This window comes from Rutilus rutilus, assembly GCF_951802725.1.
Source record: "Rutilus rutilus genome assembly, chromosome: 21".
Taxonomy (NCBI): Eukaryota; Metazoa; Chordata; class Actinopteri; order Cypriniformes; family Leuciscidae; genus Rutilus; species Rutilus rutilus.
In genome coordinates, this window is record NC_140226.1 from 9657998 (window position 1) to 9681345 (window position 23348).

A 23348-nucleotide genomic window follows, 5' to 3' on the forward strand; every position below is an offset into this window, starting at 1 on the left:
TATCCATTTTAAAAAAAAGAAAAGGCCTCTTGTCTCCTTCCCTGCGTACCGACAAAGTCACAGCTTTAGCTTTAGCCGTTATGCTTTTTGGCTAAAGGTTGCAGGCTTGACTTCCAGTGGCTTGGCCAACACTACACGTTTTCAAATTCTTTCTTATCAAACACACTTGATTCAACTCACCAGTTAGAACAGACTCCAAGACCAGATATATATCAATCAACTTAGATTCACTAATGTTTCTCGAATAACTCATCATATTTTGAGTTTCTGTTGATCAAACCAAATCATCTCGTTTTTAGATTCAATGAACTTAATTTTAAGGCAACCAGATACCCAGCAATAATTTTTTACAGTGCATCACACAGTAGGCTATATTTTTAATCGAGAGGAGCCATTTTTTATGGTGGAGAATAATTTGAATCAAGTCTGTGATGCTTTTGAGTCATGTGACCTGAATAATGCAAATCAGGATGGTTATTGGGAAAATCCGTTGACTGGGATATCATTCCCTCCTCTCAGTCTGTCTGTGTGGACACTCGTAACTTTATTTAATGAAGTGATCACTGCGATTAAATTACGGCCTGAATCCAGAGGTTAATAATGCTGTCAGGATTTACAAGACAAAGAGGTACGTCAAAACGCTTAAAGGTTTCTAGACAGTTTTCTTCATTTCTGCTCCATGTATCAGGACACATTTAATGTTTTTGAAAAACGTCTCTTATGCTCACATCTACTTGATCCAAAATACAGTAAAAACGGTAATATTGTGAAATATTATTACAGTATATAACTGTTTTCTATTTGAAAATATTTAAAATGTAATTGATTTCTGTGATGACAAAGCTGAACATCATTACTCCAGTCTTCACTGTCAACTAATCATCCTAATATGATGATTTGCTGCTCAATTATGAATAATGTTGAAAATGTTGTGGAAAACATGATAAATGTTTTCAGGATTCTTTGTCAGAAGAAAGTTTTTCCATTTCGATAGAAAGTTACATTTATTTGAAATAGAATATTTTGCGTTGTTGCTGAATAAAATAATTAATATTTATTTGTTTATCTTATTTAACCCCAAATTTACCTTTTGGCCATATTATTATCATAGTTAATGATGATAATTATAGTTTCATAGTATCATGAAAATCTATCATAGTTTTCACAAAAATATGAAGCAACTGTTTTCAACATTGATAATAATAATAAATATTTCTTGAGCAGAAAATCAGCATATTATAATGATTTCTAAAGGATCATGTGACACAGAAGACTGGAGTAATGATGCTAAAATTTCTCAACTAGAAATAAATTACATTTGAGAATATATTCAAATAGAAAACAGTTCTTTTAAATTGTATTAATATTTCACAATATTACTGTTTTTACTGTATCTTTGATCAAATGAATGCAGCATTGGTGAGCAGAAGAGACTTTTTTCAAAAACAAATTCCAAACTTTTGATTGGTAGTGAATCTGAATGCATATTGCTGTGGTCAATTTATTATTTAAAAAATCAACTTTCACTTCTTGTAACCCTTGCTGTTCCAGTTTGTTCTATTCTGAATGATGTTTGAAACTTTCATTTAGCACTTCTCGCGCTATTGCCTCCTTAAGATGAATCTCTTGTTGTATTCCTCATTTGTAAGTCGCTTTGGATAAATGTGTGTGATAAATGAATAAATGTAAATGTGTTGCCTGATTGACGTCACTGATGGAAGGCATAAGCACACGTTCATATGAATGACTGCGCTCTGTTCCATTCACCAGAAATTGATGGCACAAAAATGAAATTGTCTAAAGGCTTCATTCTCATTTTTCTGGCATTGATTTTTAAGGTGGGTTGATATTTATTATTAAGTTCTTTAGTTATACAAACAGTTTATAAGTATTAACTCTTTAACACTTTTGATTGATAGGTTGCTGTGGCAGGTAATATATAGATTTTTTTTTTCTGCTCATCATTAATAATCTATTGAATACATTATTTATTTTTTTGATCATCGTCAAACTGAATACTGTCACAATGCTTCATTCCAGCGCATTACACACAGGTGTACTTGCTTGAGCTTGAATTTGAGAAATTGGTGAATCCCAATGTAACTGAGCATCTGGGAACGCTTACACAAATAAACGTGAACGATGCGACTATAACAGAACTCACCAGGACAACAGGTAAACAAACATGGAATGCTTGAAATTACACATCACCACCACTAAGACAAAGTACATTGGGCTGTTTCCTTCAGAGTGCCGATGAAAAAATAATATTTCAAAAGGGTCTTTCCTGTTGTGCGGTAGCATTTTATTGTAAAAATGTAAATACTGCTGTAATTTTAAGGATGTATTTCTGTAAAAATGAATAAGACTTTCAGCATTATGCTCTGATCAAGTTCAGAAACATCAACATTAATAATGATAACTCATTACTTACAGTTGACTTGCATTGAGGACGTTACAACTCATATTTTTAAGCATCTTTGAAATGTTGAAATTATCAAACTGATTTATGTATTGATCAAACAAGACGGAATGGTTGTAGATGAAAAAAAGTCCAGTTCCTGGAGGATGATGTCCAATAGTCTATATATTGATGGAAAATGATTTCTATAGTTAGGAAAAACCTATAAATTGATAGTTTGTTTACCAACTTCACCCCAATGTTCACTTAAATTGATATAAAAAAAAAAGGAAACTAATATGATTTATGAAATGGTCTTTTTAAATTAGGGTTTAATTCAATATATGATGGGTACATGAAAATGTTATGCATAAGGGGAATGATCCAAAAGTTGATTTAACAAAAATAAACTTTATGGACAATTGTTGTATTTCTGATCAATCAATTGCTGACATTACGGAAGAAAAAAAACTCGAATGTGCTTGTTTGCAGATTGCACATTGCAAGAAACACAGATGCAGAAAAAATGTTCATGTATGCCACAATACACATGGAGTGAGGATATATGCAAAAACTATGCCTGCTGCAATCGCGACCCCTGCCCGATAGAAGTTAATGACACTGCTGTCTGTCTGTCTGAAACAAGAGGTAGAGTATTGTTTGATATGGGCACAGGGTTTCTAGATGAAATAAACTGTTTATTGAATGCTGTGATTCTTATTTTATTCCAGTAAGCATTAATGGAACTACTACACTGACAAATACAACTTACAACATTTTATATGAACAAAAAGATAAAAGAGATGAAAATTACAATAACCTGGAACAGCAAGTAATTACTATGGTATGTACTGCTGAAAATCAACCTTACATGGTTAAAAAAATGTATTTGTGTTTTTTAATCATGTTAACAGTTAATGGTTAACAGTAACATGCAAGGTAAAAAAAACAAAAAAACAAATACATATAGGTTTAAGTCCATACATGACATTGTATTAAAGATTATGCTTCTTACATTCTTTTCACCAGATTTATCCATTATGTTTTTTTATGTTTTACATTTTATGTTGTTTAGTTAATGTTTATTACATCATTATTGTGTTTAGTCTATGTGTTGGTAACACTGTGCACCCTCTTCTAGCCATTGTTTATGGAAATGGCAAATATGAAAAATATAAGTCATCATTCCCTTTTGCCTGCATGTATTATTATGGTGGTAGGCCTGCGTTTCAAGGTTCAAATCAGCTTTAAGTAGTCCATACAGTATGAACTGTAAAATATACAGGCAACAAACAAATCATCCTGCAAAGACTAAAAACATATTGTAGTTTACTTTTTTTTTTTTTTACATTTAATTTCATCAATAGATATACTTAAACTGTTTGTACATATACCTCACCTGCATGTTTTCATTTCTTTTAGTTAAAGACACATTTCAGCACATTGAAATATTTTGATTCTCTGATTATCAACGATTACAGGTAATCATGATAACAAGCACCTCTGGCAGCTACTGTTTCTGGCTCTTTCTACACACATAAAACATTAGAAATAGATAAGAGACGGAAAATGTAGTAACGTTTCCCATTTATTTAAAGGTATGGCAGTGTGATTGTAGATTATACGGTGCAGATACTTGGTTCAGTTTCATCTGCAAATCTTACGCAAGTAATCACGCTACTGACAAATTCTGAGCTGACAACAACAGGTAACCTATTTATTTATTGTGAAAACTTTTTACACAACATTAAGCGATAAAGAAGAGTTTGTTACAGTCACATCTTGTCATTTTCTCCAAAGGCCTTGTCGATATTTCCGTACCTCTGGAGCAACCGATTGATATAGGCACCTCTCTAAAAATAAATTGTACTCCACCAGAAGAACTCGGAGCGGTACAGTGGTACTTGACAAATGTCCAGAATAAAACAACAGAGATCACGCCAGGAAAGGAGGCCAACATGACAACGGACAACACCACCACCCCGACAACGGACATTCTTAATCTAACGGACATTTCAGGAAGCTGGAAAGGTATGTTTCTGCACACGTAATTAGGATGCTTAAAGCTAAAATATTTCGATAATTCAGTTGGCTGAGTTGGCTAATTTCAGTGTAAAAGTGATATGTTTCAGTAGCTATGCTTTCATCTTCCTATTTATATATGAATTTTGGGTTATCGCATAAAAAAAAAAGTGCTCAATTTTAAGAAGACGTGCGAATAAACTATGGTGGGAACAAACACATTATCTGCATCTCAATTCAGAGGCTGCATCCTTCTCAAATGTGTCCTTAGTTTCGCGGGCAATGAGGGATACAACAGATGGATCCTTTGTGGCCTTGCCTACCCCAGAATTCATTGCGCGCTGGTGACGAGAGATTTTTTTTTTTTTAAGAAATTGCCGGATTAAACTTTTAAATTTAAGTATTGGGTTTTAACTTATAAATTAAAAAATTATATTTAAAATATCTAATGATACAAATGTAAAAAAAAAAGTATATATATAAGCAGTTCCAATGTTGAGCTAATGTTGAGATGCGATTTTATAATTTATACTCATTATGTACAGAAATATTTAGATACGTTATGACCCCTGTTTTGTTTTCAGACAGTTGAATATAACCAAAGTCCCTTTACAAGTCATTTCACTCGGCGGCCATCTTTGAAATGCTTCTCCGGCATGCTAGTGCAGCTTCTCTTTGAATGGGGAAACATCAAATTCTCCAAAACTGTTCGCCAAGCTTACGATTAAATTTCATATTTAAAAATCACCAATGAAATCTGATAACAACTGTCTCATACACTGTCTCATTCACAACTGTCACCAAGACAAATTCCTCGTATGCGCAAGCATACTTGGCAATAAAGCTCTTTCTGATTCTGATTCTGATTCTGATACATTTTGTTTCTAAATGCTCTAATCATGACAGAAAACGTACTCGGTTACTGACGTAACCTCTGTTCTCTCTAGAGAGGGAACGAGTATTGCGTAAGCTAGCTTACGCTGCGGGAAAGTCTCCTTTCTCGAGATACTGAAGCCAAAAATTATCCTTAATTTTTTAAATCTTGTCAACGCAGTGCGGCAGCCTGCAGACCTAGGGCAAGCGACTCGCGTGCCCATTGGCTGCTCTGCGGCAACTGCAGCAGCCTATCGCTGAGCCCTGGGCGTGACGTCACGTCCAATGAGCGCGCTTGGCGCGCTCAATGCGTCACAGCCCGTCATTAGGGGTGTGGCTTAGCGTATATAAGCAAGGCTCAGAGGCTGCTTCGCTGGTTTCTGTCGCATGAAGCGAAATGAGCTCGTGGCGAGAGCACGGCGGGTTACGCAATACTCGTTCCCTCTCTAGAGAGAACAGAGGTTACGTCAGTAACCGAGTACGTTCTCTTACGAGAGGTTCTCTCGTATTGCGTAAGCTAGCTTACGCTGCGGGAACACCCTTGTCAACGCCGTGCGCGCGCCCAGCATCCTGAATGAGTCCCAGGGAAAGCCTGGGGAACGCGAAGCGGAGCTGGGCGGCCAAGATACCACAGTACACAAGCACATATTATGGGGCAAGGAGCGGCACAGCCGGTCCAGACTGACACTTCCCACGTAGTGCAGCTCAACCAGTAGAGCTAAATCAAACAACGTAGCCCGCGCACAGACAGTGGGCTGGCTACGCGAGACTTAGACTGATAACACTTTAGCCTGCAAGGCGGGAACTTCCAAGTTGTAAAACCTAACAAATGTGGAGGGGGAGGCCCAGCCTGCCGCTGCACAAATGTCATGAATGGGAATCCCGCTGGACCACGCCCACGATGAGGCCATGCCTCTGGTGGAGTGCGCTCGAATGCCCAAAGGGCACTGCAGGTTTTTAGATGCGTAAGCAGCCGCGATAGCGTCAACTATCCATCTGGATAGGGTGTGTTTCGAGGCGGCGAGACCCTTGGTGCGCCCACCGAACGAAACAAAGAGCTGCTCTGAACGCCTGAAGGCGGCGGAGCGCGAAATATAGCTTCTCAGCGCCCTAACTGGGCAGAGGAGATTACTATCTGCCTCGCAGCCAGCATTCGGCAGGGCTGAAAGAGAAATGACCTGCGCTCTGAAGGGAGTGCCCAAAATTTTGGGGACGTACCCATGCCTCGGTCTGAGAATAACTTTAGAGTCATTGGGTCCGAACTCGAGGCACGCAGCGTTAGTGGATAGTCGTGAAGGTCTCCCACACGTTTTACTGAAGACAGTGCTATCAGAAAAACGGTTTTGAGCGTGAGGTATTTCATATCCACAGTTTCCAGGGGTTCAAAGGGATGTGCTTTCAGGGCGTCTAAGACCAGTGAAAGATCCCACATAGGAACCGAAGGGGGTCGCGGGGGGTTCATCCTCCTCGCTCCTCTAAGGAAGCGGATGACAAACTCGTTCCTTCCTAATGCGCGGCCCGGCTCTGAGACAGAGAGCGCTGAAATGGCCGCGACATAGACTTTGAGCGTGGAAGGGGACCTAGGTTGGACGCGTCTGTTGAGACAACTTTCCGGTGTGAAATCACTCCCATAATCACTCCAGTGTGATACCATTCGGCTGCTAGCCAGGGCTGCAGGGCTGAGACACAGCCCTGAGTCACTCTGATTAGCGAGCCGCCGGTCGCCCAGGCTCGATGGGATACGCGTGGTCTTAGCCAGCGTTGAAGCGGGCGCATGCGCAGTAAACCCAGCTGAAGCACTGCTGCAGCTGAGGCCATATGCCCCAGGATGCGCTGAAATGCTTTCAGAGGAACCCGATTGCCTTCTTTGAAGGATGCGGCGAGGCGCCGGATGCGGCGCGCGCGCTGCTCCGACAATCTGGCCGTCATCGCCACCGAGTCCAGTTCTATTCCGAGAAAGGAAATTGACTGACGGGGCGAGAGCGAGCTCTTGGTCCAATTGACCGCTAGACCCAGACCTTCCAGATGGCTGAGAAGCGCTGTTCTGTGAGACACAAGTTCTGTCTCTGACTGCGCTAGAACAAGCCAGTCGTCCAGATAGTTCAGAATTCGCATTCCCTGACTTCTCAGGGGAGCGAGAGCCGTGTCCATGCATTTCGTAAATGTACGGGGTGCTAAAGACAGCAGGACTGTGTATTGATAAGCTCGACCGTCGAAGGTGAATCTCAAGAATGGCCTGTGACGGGGGGTTATCTGGATCTGGAAATACGCGTCTTTCAGATCGAGAGAGATAAACCAGTCTCCTGGGCGGATCTGCGCAAGGATCTGTCTGGTTGTAATCATCTTGAACGGCCGTCTCATGAGAGCCTTGTTCAGATGTCTCAGATCTAAAATAGGTCTTAATGCTCCGTCCTTCTTGGGAACGAGGAAGTAACGGCTGTAAAAGCCTGACTCGCTCAAGGAAGGATGAACCTGTTCTATGACCCCTTTCCGCAGCAGCTTCGCTATTTCTGCTTGAAGCAGGTGCGCTGTTTCCAAACTCACTTTCGTCTCCGTCTGCGCTAGAAAGCGCGGAGGGCGACGAGCGAATTGGAGCGAATAGCCGTGTCTTATGGTGTTCAACACCCATTCTGACGCGCCCTGAATAGCTTCCCATGCTTTTGCATGCATAGCTAGGGGTCGAATGGTCTCTGGGTTCAGATCGCCGCACTGCGCGGGATGGGGAACCTGTATCAGAGAGGATGGGGCGGCACGCGCGCCGCCGGTGCTCGGACACGAGGGCAGAAGAACAGAGCTGGCCGGCTGTACAGCATTTAGTAGCTCGATCTCGGAAGATGGAGCGCGATCTGCTGTCAAATACCCCAGGCGCGAGCGCGGCGTGGGGATTATGGTGTCTGAAAGTGGGTGCGCGTGCTCGTGAGCTGGCGCAGGATTTACACTTATGACACGGCCAGTGTTTGGGAGCTTTAGGGGGTTTGTAACCTGTCTGGCAGAGCGGGCAGTGGGCAGGTGTGAGCACAAGACTGTGGGCACATTTACTACACTTAATGCTCGAGCGGAATGTTTCCGCTTTAAGAGATAGCGCTCTGGACGCGTTGCCATGGGAACCTTGTCTGTGTGAGGCAGTGAGCACACGGGAGTGGGCACTTTTTCTACACTTAATGTCCCTTCGGCTTGAGCCGTAGCAACTTGAGGTAACTGAGTGACAGCGAGCAGCGAGTAGGTGTGAGCACGGAATTGTGGGCACATTTACTACACTTAGTACTCGAGCGGTGTGTGGCCGCTTTATGAGAGAGCGCTCTGAGCGCGTTACCATAGGGATCGTACTTGTGTGAAGCAGTGAGCACATGGGTGTGGGCACATTTTCTACACTTGAAGCACTTATACTCTTTTTGAGATTTATCTGGGTCGCCGTAAAAACGGCGTTTGTGTGCAGGCGAGCGAGTGCTATTACTGGCTCGTTGGCTGCGGTGTAAGCTGCTGCAGTAGCCTGAACAGAGGGGACTGACAGAGCTGTGCGCTTTGATGGCGGTCCGGCCGTAGCGGGACTCAACCATCTCTTCCTCCTTGCGGATGCTAGGAGGACTTCGCGGGCTCGGGCTTCAACGCGATCTTGGGCCGATCAAGCGACTCGCGTGCCCATTGGCTGCTCTGCGGCAACTGCAGCAGCCTATCGCTGAGCCCTGGGCGTGACGTCACGTCACAGCCCGTCATTAGGGGTGTGGCTTAGCGTATATAAGCAAGGCTCAGAGGCTGCTTCGCTGATTTCTGTCTCTTCAGCGAAGCTCTTCGCATCGCATCTCTGAGGAAGCCGCCGTCGAAGCAAGCGACCAGCACGCTAGCTTACGCAATACGAGAGAACCTCTCGTAAGAGAACGACATTATTTCAGGCTGGATCAAGCTGATCACGTCTGACTGTTTCTATTGGAACCGGAGCTCCTAACGGCAGATGCAGTGACGTGATGACTTTACCAATCGGCCATTGGCTCTTATTTAGAAGGCAGGACTTATTCCGCCATGTTGAGCGTTACACTTTTCCCCATTCAAAACAATACGAGTAACTCGTCTTCTGTTATTCTATAATCTTTGATATAACTTTCAAAAAAAGCCTAGTACAAACATTACTGCCGCTCATCAATGGCAGCTGTCACAGTTGCTAGGTGACAAGAACATTCCTCAGTGACGATGGCTTTCAACAATCAATTCAGTCGGAATTTTGAATGCGTGGTCTTTAAAGTCTGCATTCTTCGAAGGATGCAGCCTCTGAACTGAGACAGCTATTTACAGAAAAAATCCATTGATATGCAACAAAAAACTCTGACACTAACTCAACAGAGGATGTGCTTGTATACCTGGACTAACCAGCGGGCCAATTTCATTGCACAGCATCTTAAATGTTGGTTTGATCACTCTGAAATACCTGAGCCAAAGTGTTATATCAAAATGGTTGGGTATAATGACCTTCCAGAACTGTCTCATTGCATTCCCAAACATCAGGAATCTGCTTCTGATCGCAAGATAGCATGACAGCTTTTATTGCGCTTTGTCTGCATGCTTTGATGTGCAAGTCAAAGAGCCACAGTGGCTTCCCCAAACTTCCATTTTTATTATTTTGCACCAGTTTCCCTAGTAAAATCTTTTTCCAGTTATGGGGTAATCTGCAAAATAATTTATTTCTATGTTGATTTGTCTGAGAAATGTAAATCCTGACCATTAAAGTCTGTCTACCTATAGGAACATTTACATGCGTGTACACAAAGGGGTCCATAAAACACACAGCAAGTAAAAAGTTGGACATAGCACTTTTGCCAGAAATTCAGGCCATGAGAAACCCCCAGTTTCCTGACTGTAGTGATCCTAAAACAACAGCGGTTAAAATTGTAATCGAGTGTAGGATTTCTGACGACCAAGAAAATTACACTGATACATGGAATTCTACTCTTTATTTGAAAATAAAAGATCCAGGTAAGCATATCTCATTACCATTTTTGCTCTCTCAATGTAAACAAAACCAGCATAAACAATGTGATGAAAAGATAAATATCTATATGGTGTTTACACACTTGATGATAAACAATTTTCATATCACTGCATTCTTTAGAAAACCAGAAGAACCCTATATCTTACAAAGCAGAGACGACCATATATTGTTTACCTATCCAAGAGGAAATTAATGTTACCTGTACATTCACAAACAATAGATCTAAAAAAAACAACAGCAGAACGGCGAATGTTACGATCCCCATCATTCATCGTAAGTGTTGGTGTTTAACTATTTTCTAAATTCTATATCTTTTAAAGTTGCAGACAATAATTTAAAAAGTTGCAGACAATAAAAAAAAATGTTTTAACGTTACAATCGACCAGTCCAATACAGCATCGATTCAGCTAATAGTGTGAGTTTGGGGACGAGTCTAGTAAGTTAGTCTGACCAGTGGTGGGTGGAAGCAGACATGTTTGGGACAACTCTTGGGGGAATTTTTTTTTTTTTTTGGAATAAAAATTGGTGCTAATGGTTCAGAAATGAACCATTTCACCTTATGATATATATATATATATTTTTTTTTTTTTTCACACACACATATACACATTTATACACACATGAATTAAAAGCTTTTTGCCTTACAGACTTACGTGACTAAAATATCACCAGCATTAAGTGCTTTAATTTTAATAACGTTCAGCCTTCTTTTACTCAGCATCATGTCCAAACTTATGGAAGCCCATTTCTGCTAAAAGGAGAAAGAAAAAAACATGCGTTGGTAAATAACTATTAGGAAATAAAAAGTTGAAATTATGAGATACTAAGTCATAATTACAGTATCAGGAAAAAGTTGAAAATATTGACTTTGAATATGTAATAATGTCAACCTTTTATCTCATGAATTAGTATCTCATCATTATATTATAATTATCACTTACTAAACTGTGATTTTGTTTTTCTTATGTGGTGAAAATGGGCTTTCATACAAAAGCCTGTATGCCTTTTTTTTTTGTGTGTGTGTGTGTATTTAGAAAATTGTGAAGGACACTCAGGGCGCTCTTTTCCATACAATAGGTGTTTCAAGCTTCAAAATGTCAAAAAACTACAAAAATACATCTTCCGAAACCATACAACAACACTAAGTCTTTATTCACTGATAATCTTCCCCTGCATCAAAGCTCTTAATTGGAGTGCAAAAGTAATGACTACAGAAACAACATTTGAGAGCTGTGGTGGAAGATGAATGACTTTCAGACTGAAATTACATAAAGCTATTGTATGGCTTGGAATTACTGTTGTGGTGCTTTTTTGTCATTTTAAAATTTCACTTTCACTTATATGGAAAAGAGTGACTAGGATATTATTTAAAAAACGTCCTCAGAAGAAAGTCATTCAGGTTTATAACAGAATTATGGTGCTTGAATGGGGACACAAATGTCATTTTTAGTGACCTAATGCTATTGGATGCGGGTGAACTGCATTCCTTTGCTTCTTCCAAACATATTATATATGTTTGGAAGATGCATATTATATTATACTTACTAAAACCTAGTAAATGTTTTCTAATTTATAATTGTGAAAACAAAAATGACGAGAAAAACAAATCTGTTGTTCTTCATTCCTTAATACAGCCAATTCCAAATTCTGTACAGCAGAAAAAGACTGGCCCAACACAAAAAGCAATTACTCGGCCAGCTTGCCTTGTGAAGGCTCTACTGTTGGTTTGAAAACGAGAGCATGCACTGGCACAGTCTGGGGAAAGGAAATCTCCTCTTGTGTGAATGAGGACCTGAATGACATTGAAAAGGATGTACAGGTACCACTCTTTGGTATTAATTTACCCATTCCTCATTGCTGGCAAGATTTTCTTAGTACTAAACTTATTTTTTTTTTTTACCTTCATAATAACAGGAATTAGATAAAGGTCTTGGCTTCATTAAGGACAATGCAAAATACATTTTTGAACGCTTACAGCAATCGACCACCAGCAATACATTCAGCGCATATGCAAATATTAATGTATCTGTAAATATTTTCAACGTCATGAATAATATATCTCAACGCCAGTCAAATCAATGGAATGATACTGTCCTACCAGTAAGTATGTTTTCTCTCTAGATTCTCTAAAACATTATGTGTTAACCCTCTTATTAATATTTATTCTTCTTTAAACCTTCAGTAATATTTGACCTAGGGTTGGGAACCGTTTACATTTTAACCGGTATCCAACAGTACCTTTTCTTCTGTAGGCATGTTTACCTCAATAATTAAATAAACTGTAAAAAAAAAAAAGTCATTTATAGATGTGTTATTGACATTATGCCAGAGCTGCCTTAGTCACTGACTGTGATGTTTGTATAGTCATAAAAACAAAACAAAAAATTATATACATATATACAGTGCAATGCATAAGTGAATACACCCATGCTAAAGTTGACTAAAAAGAGGAATAAAAAATCATATTTTGGAAATTGACCTTAATGCCTTAATTTAAAAAATTAGGAAAAATCCAACCTTTAAGGACACCAATTTTCTTTGTGAATGAATAATGTATCGTAAATAAATAAATGTTCTTCCTTAAAATACATGGTGCATAAGTTAGTACACCCCTATGTTAAATTCCCATAGAGGCAGGCAGATTTTTATTTTTAAAGGCCAGTTACTTCATGGATCCAGGATACTATGCATCCTGATAAAGTTCCCTTGGCCTTTGGAGTTAAAATAGCCCCACATCATCACATAGCCTTCACCATACCTAGAGATTGGCATGGGGTACTTTCCATAAGATCATCTCTCAATACAAATCAAACTAGCTTTTAGGCTAACTGAAATAAAACCATGCCAATCTCTAGGTATGGTGAAGGCTATGTGATGATGTGGGGCTATTTTAATTCCAAAGGCCAAGGGAACTTTATCAGGATGCATAGTATCATAAAAAAATTTTTTTTAAATACTTAAAAATAAAAATCTGCCTGCCTCTATGGGAATTTAACATAGGGGTGTACTCACTTATGCACCATGTATTTTAAGGAAGAACATTTATTTATTTACGATACATTATTCATTCACAAAGAAAATTGGTGTCCTTAAAGGTTGGATTTTTTCTAATTTTTTAAATTAAGGCATTAAGTTCAATTTCCAAAATATGATTTTTTATTCCTCTTTTTAGTCAACTTTAGCATGGGTGTATTCACTTATGCATAGCACTGTATATAAAATATATATGTGTGTATATTATATATATATATATATATATATATATATACTACCGTTCAAAAGTTTGGGGTCAGTAAGATTTTTAATGTTTTTAAAAGAAGTATCTTCTGCATTTATTTGATTAAAAATATAAAACAGAAACAGTCATATTGTGAAATATTATTACAATTTAAAACAGCTGTTTTCTATGTGAATATATAAATGTAATGTATTCCTGTGATCAAAGCTGAATTTTCAGCATCATTACTCCAGTCTTCAGTGTCACATGATCCTTCAGAAATCATTCTAATATGATGATTTGATGCTCAGGAAACATTTATGATTATTATCAATGTTGAAAAGTTTTTTTTTACATTTTTATTTCATGATGCTATGATGAATAGGAAGTTCAAAAGAACAGCGTTTATCTGAAATCTAAAGCTTTTGTAACATTAAAATAAATCAATACTTTTATTCATCAAGGATGAGTTAAACTGCTCAAAAGTTACAGTAAAGACATTTATAATGTTATATAAAAAAATATTCTATTTTAAATAAATGCTGTTCTTTTGAACTTTCTATTCATCAAAGAATTTTGAAAAAAATGTGTACACAACTGTTTTCAACATTGAAAATAATAATGAATGTTTCTTGAGCATCAAATCATCATATCAGAATGATTTCTGAAGGATAATGTGACACTGAAGACTTTAAAATAGGCTATATTAAAATAGAAAACAGTCATTTAAAATTGTCATAATATTTCACAATATTACGGGTTTTTTTTTTGTCAAATAAATGCAGCCTTGGTGAGCAGAAGATACTTTTTAAAAACATTAAAAATCTTACTGACCCCAAACTTTTGAACGGTAGTGTGTGTGTGTGTGTGTATATATATAAACATTATATATTTTTTTTAATCATATGAAATTTAAACATTTTTGTCAATACAACATGCTGCACAACTGAACTTTATACTGTTAAAATTAAAACATGGAAGAAAAATGTATTATTACTTAAAGTTTTGTTAATTTATTATTATTATGTTAGTATTATTTCATTGAGACTTCATTGAGACTTATCTAAATTGTACTGTACAACAGTAATATACTTGTCAAGTAAAACCAAACTTTTATTTTGCAGTGAAGACATTTGAGTTTCCATGTGTTTATATGACAATAATTTTTCTTAAATTAAATCGAAACCGCACGTCTGCGCCATTCATTCACACACATATTCAAGATTCCTATTTAAATAGTCTTACTCTCACACCCAGATGTGTTCTCATGTACCGAAATTTGGCACAGATTGATTTAATGTGAATCGCTACTCAGTAGTAGCAACTTCATTTGGTCAGTGCCATTTGAGGTACAGAGTTCTGTACCCAACTCTAATTTGACCCACATCTATACATTTCTAGCTCAGGAACAGGGTTATTTTTTTCTGATCTATTACAATAGATTGATGGAGTAACAACCCATGTGAAAAGAGATTTCAGTTTGGCAAAAATCTCAATTAATTTACAGTTTTTCTCAGTCTCTTTGTCTCCTTTTTTGAAACAGTCTTAAATTTTAATTTGTAAGTGCAGGTATTACAATTGTTTTATGAGACTCTATACGTCTGCAAAACGTATTAAACTCACCCAAAAACATTTACGGCATGCTCCAAAACTTAGTCAGTAAATTGGCCAATGCCACCAAAATTAAAACTTTTTTTTTTGCCACTGTGTAAGCCGTACTGGTAAAAATGTTTAGATACTTTTTCACCATGGGTTCAACCCTGGAAATGTTTAGACAAAACTGATGTCTATCACTCTTTAGATTTGTATGATTATAGTATTTTTATCTTGTAGCATGTAGTCCCTTTCACTTCCCTTCATCATTCATTCAAAATGACAATTAATAAAATTCCTCTGTTCAAAGTCTAATCGCATTTCACTTTCTTATTGTTTTTACATTGTAGCAATTAATCAGCTCTGCAAGCAATGTTCTGAACGATACAGAAGCCTGGAGAAACCCTGCAACTGAAAACACAAATTTATCTGTAACATATCTAAAGACTATGGAGGGAATGGTAAGCAACACAAATCTGTCCTCGAATGCTCAACACAAGTATGGAAATGTTGAACTGCGGCTTTGTAATGGCTCTTGCAACTCCTTCGATGGCCGCGTCGAAACAGACGGTGGGGTTATTGTCGTTGGATTCCGGAAACTTTCTCAACTTTTACCAAATAAAACCAATTTGCAAGAAAACCTCACCCCAGAGACCACCATCTTGTCAGTTACCGCTGTAAATAATGCCAATGTGACTAAAGTTGATCTGTGGTTCAATTATTCTAAAAGCAGACTGCCAAATCATTATATGTATTGTGTTTTCTGGAATGAAAGTAAGAGTGAGTGGTCTGAAGATGGGTGTACATGGGGTGGTGCGGACGAGCCAGAGTTATGCAAATGTGACCACAACTCTGCGTTCACCATACTGATGTCCAAAGATGAAGTGACCCTTGCCTACATGAAGGAACTGACCTACGTTGGCTTAGGAATATCAATCGTTTCACTTGTTCTGTGTTTAATCATTGAGATTTTGATATGGGATACAGTTGTAAAATCAGACATCTCCAATTTTCGGCATGTAGCCATATTCAACATCTGCTTATGCTTGCTGTTGGCACACTGTGGATTTTTAGCATCAGCTAAACCTGAGGAGATCCCCCTATGGTGCAACATCATCACATTAGTCAAACACTTTTTTTTCCTAGCCGTCTTCTTCTGGATGCTGTGCTTGAGTTTTGTGATTCTTCACCAAATAATATTTGTCTTTGACCATCTGCGAAAAAGGGTTTTTTGGGGTTTGTCTATTACTCTTGGTTACGTATGCCCAATATTATGTGTGGCAACAACCTACATTACATTCGAAAATGGTAAAGCTGGTCGATACTATTCCACAAAGACTTGCTGGCTCGTTTATGAGGGTTCATTAAAGGGCTCCATCTATGCTTTTATCCTTCCTGTCGGAACTATTGTGTTTATAAACTTGTTCACCTTGGCTGTGGTGATCATGAAGATAGTAACCCCTACTGTGTCAGAGGCAAAGGCGCGGGACGAAAAGGATGTTGCCAAGAGCATGATTAAGACAATAGTCTTCCTAAGCCCTATCCTCGGAATAACTTGGATCTTTGGATTTTTCTTAATGGATCTTGACCTTACAAAGAAACCTTTGGCCCAAATCGTGAACTACACATTTACAGTACTTAATTCACTACAGGTGAGGGTCAAGCATCAAACACTTTATCTACTTATGTACTCATACTGAGTGCATTCATGCATGTACTTTAAAATATCTTATTGTATTTTATTACAGGGCTTTTTCATACTGCTGACAAACTGCTTTGGAGAGAAAAAGGTAACTATGCCCACTACGTGCCCTCAATATGATCGTTTTTAGGAATTAAGGCTGAAAATATAACATTTTAACCACTTTAATTTTGCTTACTGGACCATTACTGAACAAATTTGCTAGCACAAGATTTCAGTCTATAAAACCTTTACAGTGATGCTCAAAATGTGCATATTTGATTTTCACCAAAGGTTCGTGATGCACTTCGGAAGCGTTTCGGAGGTTCCAAGGTTAGTGCGTGCAAGGGAAATATACACTTTTACAGATGCAAACTGCATCACAAACACAAATATTATATTATTATTTAATATACATATAGTAACACAGAGCTAATATTCTCACATTTTCTTACATTAGCAATCAGCACATTCTAAAAGTGAAAGCTCAACAAAAGCAACATATTCGGTTAAAAATAAATAAAGATTGGACAGATTTAAGGTAAGTTACATTTGTGTTGTTGAGAATATTTTTATTACGTGTCTACATATTTTGTTCTAATGTTGTTGTTTTTTTATCCCAAACCAGCATGTGAATGGTTTAGTCGGTGCATTCTTGAAGTACCGAAAGAGAAAACATGGAATACGAGGAAACTTTTCATGGATTAAATTGTCACATTCAATGCAGATTCAAATAGTTATAAAGAAAGAAAGAGTTAATTGTTTTCTAAAACACTGTACATTTATGATATTTTACTTGAGAGGATAATGTATATCGATGTAGTCATGTTAGTTTACTGTATTATGAATGCATTTAGATTTCTGTCGGTGAGTGGTTAATTTTTCTTTCTAAAAATGGCGTATTTCATTTGATGTATATTCATGTAAGTATATTAATGCTTTTGTTTCTACATAGACTACTTGGTATAAATATAAAACTGGTGACAGTTGTAAATGAATATGAATTTTAGCATGCAATTTTACTGTCCTTTACATTTCATTTAGATGCACAGCAAATAAAGCATATTCGTTTGTATTTTTGCTCTCATGGCATAATAAAACTTACTTGTTTTTTTCTTTCAGTCTGGTTTCTTTTTGCTCCTGTTCCCATTCTTCATCAGTATCATCTAAGGGCAGTCCATGTAATGCTGCCATTTGCCAATAGTTTCTGTTCTCAATCTCTGGGAACACGTTATTAAATGCCTAGCATCACATACAGTAGCCACAAATCTAGTCCACACATCAACAGAACATAGTACAGAAAATACCAGAAAAATAATATAAAGTGAGTACAAACTTTATTTGACCGCTAATTCTAGGAGTCAATCCAAGGAGGACTGATTATATGACAAATATAGTTAAGAAAACAAAAGTACTGGGTTGTGTTAGATAACTACATGGTTTAAGGTAAGGTACAGGGTTAGTACCTAGTTATTACCCAGTTTCTGTAATAATTACTATAAGAAGTATCATATAGGACTGTAAAATAAAGTGCTACCCACACTTCTGCTTATAGATATCTTGCTTTTAAATACCTCTGAACAAAACTCTATTATCATACTATTAATTAAATGATATCATAAAGTCAAACACATAACTGGATGTCAGAAGTGTAATGGGCAATTTGAGGGGGAACAAAGCTACTAAATGCAAAAATCATCATACTTTAAGAAAATGAACGCATTCTTCATGTCCATAGATTTGAGCAATCCTGACAGGTTTATCCCCAGAGTCCTCCTCGTCTAAAGGGAGATGCAGGAGTCGTATACGGCTAGTCTTCCAGACTCCGCTGCAAAGTGTGCAGCCATCCATCCATTATCCGTCCTCAAACAAGCTCTTGCTCCATTTTCAATCAGTATCCGAACCAGTTCTGTTTGGCCTTGGACAAGATCAGAGCTTAGCATCACACAACTGGGTGAATCTCAAGACATCAAGTCCAGAGGTCACACTTCACCTCAATTCAACATTCATTTTCATGACCTTCACAGGACACACTACTAGTCTACATTAGCATTACTAAGTTTGTTATGATAATGATCGCTCCTTTAAACATTCAGCAAAAAGAGAGCAAGTAACACATTTGGAATGGCACATTTTTTCTGAATGTATAACCTGCCTGTGGACAGTGCCCAGTGCAGCGGTGTCTTCTTGTTCCAGTCCAGGTCATTCTGATTAGGGTGACATTCATTTTTCACAATTTCTTCCACTAGATTATAACCACCAGCAGCTGCTGCCTAAGTAACTGTCTTTTTTTAAAATAATCAGGTACATTCAAAACTTTGAAATAATGAAACTGTAATTCGGTTTACACGCTCTCGTTGCTGTTTGCGCTAGTAGGCTACATGTATGCCAAAGACTTGCAACTTGTTACCACAGCAACGCGACCGCTGCTTTTTCCTCTAGAAAGAAGTGCATAAATAGACATTTAAACAATTATTCTATCTTAACTATTCACTGCATAATTTTAATGAAATGTCAATCAAGATATCGCTGTCTTTAAATTACTCTTCAGAATAAGTTAAGCAGTGCAAAGACGTCGTTCATGTGCAGCGCATAATTATTGACCAATCAGAGCCATTTGTGATAACTGGGAATCTAATAATTTCATAGTGACTTCTTGGGCAGATTTCTGTCAGATATTTCACTCAAATAAATTGACTTTATTTAAATGATTATGCATTGTGTAATGTACAAATGTTTTAGACAAAAAAAAAAAAAAAAAAAAAATGCTCATGGCATCTGAATACTGCTCGACTAAGGCTTTTTGAGCCGCATTGCGCCCCCTGGAAATAGAACCTTGTTTGTCTCATGCATTAATTTTCAGGTGTCATGGTGCAATTTTTAGCATACTTAAGTGCACATTAAAATATTCAAAACTACAGCAAAACCATCTATATGAGCAGTTTTTATTCCAACAAATTATTCAAACACCTTAAGAAAAATGAATACAAACTATTTCACAAAAATGAGAAAAACAAAAACTCCATCACAAATGTACCCCAAATGAACACCACAACTGGTTGAAGGGAGGGCAGAATTGAGGTCCAAAATACTTGTACTTTCTGTACAACCATCATTAAATTCACGAATACTTGTGCAAAAACTATAAAAAAAGATTATCAAGGATAAACTACGGTATCAACAAAACAATGCAATCAGACAAGCTTCATGCTGCGTTTTAAAATGACAAGAAACATGGCAAATACAATCTCTAATCTTTCACAGGCTTAGTTGTCCACTTGAAACAATGTTTTGTTAGTTGCACAATAATTTTCCCCATGAAAAAAAAGAAAAAAAAAGGATTATACCTTTCCACAATAAATAGTTTAAAATTTTACTCATTTGAAGATGCACTTAGAGTCACACGAGTCTTCAGTGCAAACCTATAAGGTAACAAAAAAAGGGGTGGGGGGGGTTATCAGTAAGGATTACTGAATATAAAAAATAAAATAAAATAAAAACAAAAGAGGAATACCATAGGTAAGATTTTATTTTCTAAACTAGCAACCCAATCTGAACTTCTGCTTGGTGTCATCAGGACGCCTGTTGAAAAATAAGCAAAGTAAAAAAAATAATCAACCATTGACAACTAAAGGCTGGAATACACAACTCGACTTTTAAAATCTGAATAGATTTTTAAACACTAGGCAACATACACTCACTTTGTGCTGACAGTGACACAATTTTATGCAAAATCTGCCAAATTCAACTGCCCAAAAACTGTAGACTTTAAACAACTAGCGATGACTCCTTCAGACTGTAAAGTGTGGTGAAAATATGGGCAAAAAGTAGTGTAGTGTAATGTATCAGCCTTAAATTAAAGTACTCATCAAGAGACATTAGGTGGATGGATAGGGGCTAAAAACGAAATGAATTGCCCTTAAAGATAGTTCACCCAAAAATGAAAATTAGCCCATGATTTACTCACCTTCAAGTCGTCCTATGACATTCTTCTTTCAGACAAATACAATCGGAGTTATATTAAAAACAAAATGACCTCGTTCTTCCAAGCTTTATAATGGCACTGAATGGACGGTTTCAGTTTTGAAGTCCATAAAAGTATCTATCCATCATAAGTGCTCGAAGTGGCTCCAGTGGGTTTATAAAGGTCTTCTGAAGAGAAGTGATGTGTTTGTGTGAGAAAAATATCCGTATTTAAAATTATCAACTAAAATAACTAGCTTTCAGCAGTCGGTCATCGATTTACAGCGAAAGAGTAAACCTTGACCTGACGCACAACGTAATGAACGCACAAGCGCAGAAAAATTATATATTTTTTAAAGACCTGTCAGAGGAGCTTGAGTTTGTTTGAACCACAAGAGGCATCAAAGATTACGCTACTCCTACGTCAAACATTGTCAAGTGTTACTCTTTTGGCTTAAGGGAGAGCCAGAGCGCCTGACAAAGTAAATTTAAAAGTGCTGGCTAATGCCAAAATCACCAAAATTAACATTAAAGAGGTGTGTGAACTCGCAAGTACGATGTCAGGCACTGTAACTTGCTCTGGCCCCCTTCCTGTTTGCAGGAGTGATGAGATAGTTAGTAGATTGTCCTCACTCAATGGCTGGCTGTCTAACTGGTGTCTGCAAAATAATATAGAATTCATAGACAATTGGAAAAGTTTCTGGGGCAGACCTGACCTGTTGAAAAGAGATGGTATTCATTCCTCCTGGGATGGTGCTGCTCTTCTCTCTAGTAATATGGCACATAGTCTTAGAGCTCAAACATGAATTGGAGCTCAGGTCAGGAAGCAGACTGGCTAAACAGACTGCCTGCCAGCCGTCTCACGTCACCAGGGTCAGATAAATCCCATCACATAGAGCCTCTTTCACCCAGATATCATCATATAGAGACTGTGTCTGTTCCCCGAATTAGGAAATACAAAAAACTTCTAAACCCATCTAATTGTTAATTTAATTGTTCAACAAATAAAAAAATAGATATAATACAAATGAGCAAATGATAAAACTCGGGTTGCTGAATATTCGATCCCTTACTTCAAAAGCACTTGTTAATGATATGATTACAGACTATAATCTAGATGTGCTGTGTTTGACAGAAACCTGGCAAAAACCCAAACGATTACATTACTTTAAATGAGTCCACCCCACAAGATTATGGTTATAAACAAAGGGGGAGGTGTTGCTGTAATTTATAATAGTATTTTTAGAATTACTAAGAAGTCTAGTTTCAAATATAATTCTTTTTAAGTGTTGGTGCTTAATATAGCAATATATAGTGTAAATGATAAATCATGTTTGAGATTTGTGCTGGCTACTGTATACAGGCCACCAGGGCACCATACAGACTTTATCAAAGAATTTGCTGACTTTCTATCAGAGTTACTGGCTGCAGATAAAGTCCAAATTGTTGGTGATTTTAATATACATGTAGATAACAAAAAAGATGCATTGGGATTGGCATTTAAAGACATTCTTAACTCTATTGGAGTTAGACAACATGAGTCAGGGCCTACTCATTGTCATAATCATACTCTAGATCTATTATCACATGGAATCAATATTGATGCCGTTGAAATTCTGCAGCAGAACGATGACATCTCAGATCATTATCTAGTTGTGTGTAAACTTAATTTAGCCAAGGCTGCAAAGCCGACTCAACGTTACAAATATGTTAGACCTATCACTTCTGCCACTAAAGATTGCTTTATCAATAATCTCCCTGATCAGTTTCATCTCAGCATCCCAGATAGCTTAGAAGAACTCGATATTGCAACAGAAACTTTTAACTCTCTCTTTTCCAGCACTTTAGACACAGTTGCTCCATTGCACTTAAAGAAGATTAAAGAAAATAGTCCAACGCCGTGGTACAATGAGCACACTCGGGCCCTTAAGAGAGCAGCCAGAAAAATGGAGCGCAACAGGAAGAAAACAAAACTAGAGGTATTTCGCATTTCATGGAAAGAGAGCACGATTGCGTACAGAGAGGCCTTAAAAACAGCTAGATCTGCTTATTTTTCAACCCTATTAGAAGAAAATAAACAAAACCCTAGGTATTTATTTGAAACAGTGGCTAAACTAACAAAAAATAAAGCTTCAAGCCCAGAAGTTTCCAAGCAGCACAGCAGTAATGACTTAATGAACTTCTTCACTTACAAGGTTGATAATATCAGGGAGAAAACTATAACTATGCAACCGTCAACTACAGTATCGCATCAGGCAGTGCATTACTACGTCCCTAAGGAAAACATTTATTAATTTTTTGCTATAGAAGAGGAAGAATTCGTTAAATCATCTAAATCGACAACATGTATGTTAGACCCTATACCGACTAAGCTACTGAAAGAGATGCTTCCAGAGGTCATAGATCCTCTTCTTAATATCATTCATCTTTGTCATTAGGATACGTACCAAAAAGCTGGCTATGATTAAACCGCTTGTTAAAAAAAACAACTCAACTTGATCATACAGAATTAGTCAATTACAGGCTGATCTCGAATCTACCTTTTCTGTCAAAGATACTAGAAAAGGTGGTATCCTCACAACTATGTTTCTTTTTAGAAATAAATTATATCTGTGAG

At 37.6% G+C, this 23348-nt stretch overlaps 3 protein-coding genes across 3 annotated transcripts in view; 1 reads left to right on the plus strand and 2 right to left on the minus strand.

Annotated features, from left to right (window-relative positions):
• Positions 1 to 508: 508 nt before the first annotated feature.
• Positions 509 to 17888, plus strand: adgrf3a (adhesion G protein-coupled receptor F3a). The gene is made up of 17 exons (XM_084393269.1): positions 509 to 628; positions 1771 to 1842; positions 2041 to 2175; positions 2894 to 3049; positions 3133 to 3245; positions 3824 to 3882; positions 4000 to 4109; positions 4202 to 4432; positions 10031 to 10261; positions 10398 to 10550; positions 11912 to 12096; positions 12192 to 12377; positions 15438 to 16739; positions 16836 to 16877; positions 17063 to 17101; positions 17229 to 17309; positions 17397 to 17888. Exons 1-16 carry the CDS (start codon positions 601 to 603, stop codon positions 17289 to 17291), a joined length of 3105 nt encoding a protein of 1034 aa, XP_084249395.1. The 5' UTR covers positions 509 to 600; the 3' UTR covers positions 17292 to 17309; positions 17397 to 17888.
• ankrd66 (ankyrin repeat domain 66) lies at positions 17870 to 19881 on the minus strand (the record flags this gene model as incomplete). Its single annotated transcript, XM_084394165.1, is given in 5 exon segments — positions 17870 to 18010; positions 18473 to 18573; positions 18576 to 18703; positions 18932 to 19041; positions 19867 to 19881. Coding segments are annotated over 5 exon segments (495 nt in total).
• The window catches only part of tdrd6b (tudor domain containing 6b), a 35840-nt gene continuing 31928 nt past the window's right edge, over positions 19437 to 23348 (minus strand). The window contains exons 3-4 of the mRNA XM_084393268.1: positions 20283 to 20350; positions 19437 to 20190 (exon numbers count right to left, since the gene is read on the minus strand). Coding sequence (XP_084249394.1) covers positions 20146 to 20190; positions 20283 to 20350 — 113 coding nt within the window. The 3' untranslated portion in view covers positions 19437 to 20145. The remainder of the gene's footprint in view (positions 20191 to 20282; positions 20351 to 23348) is intronic.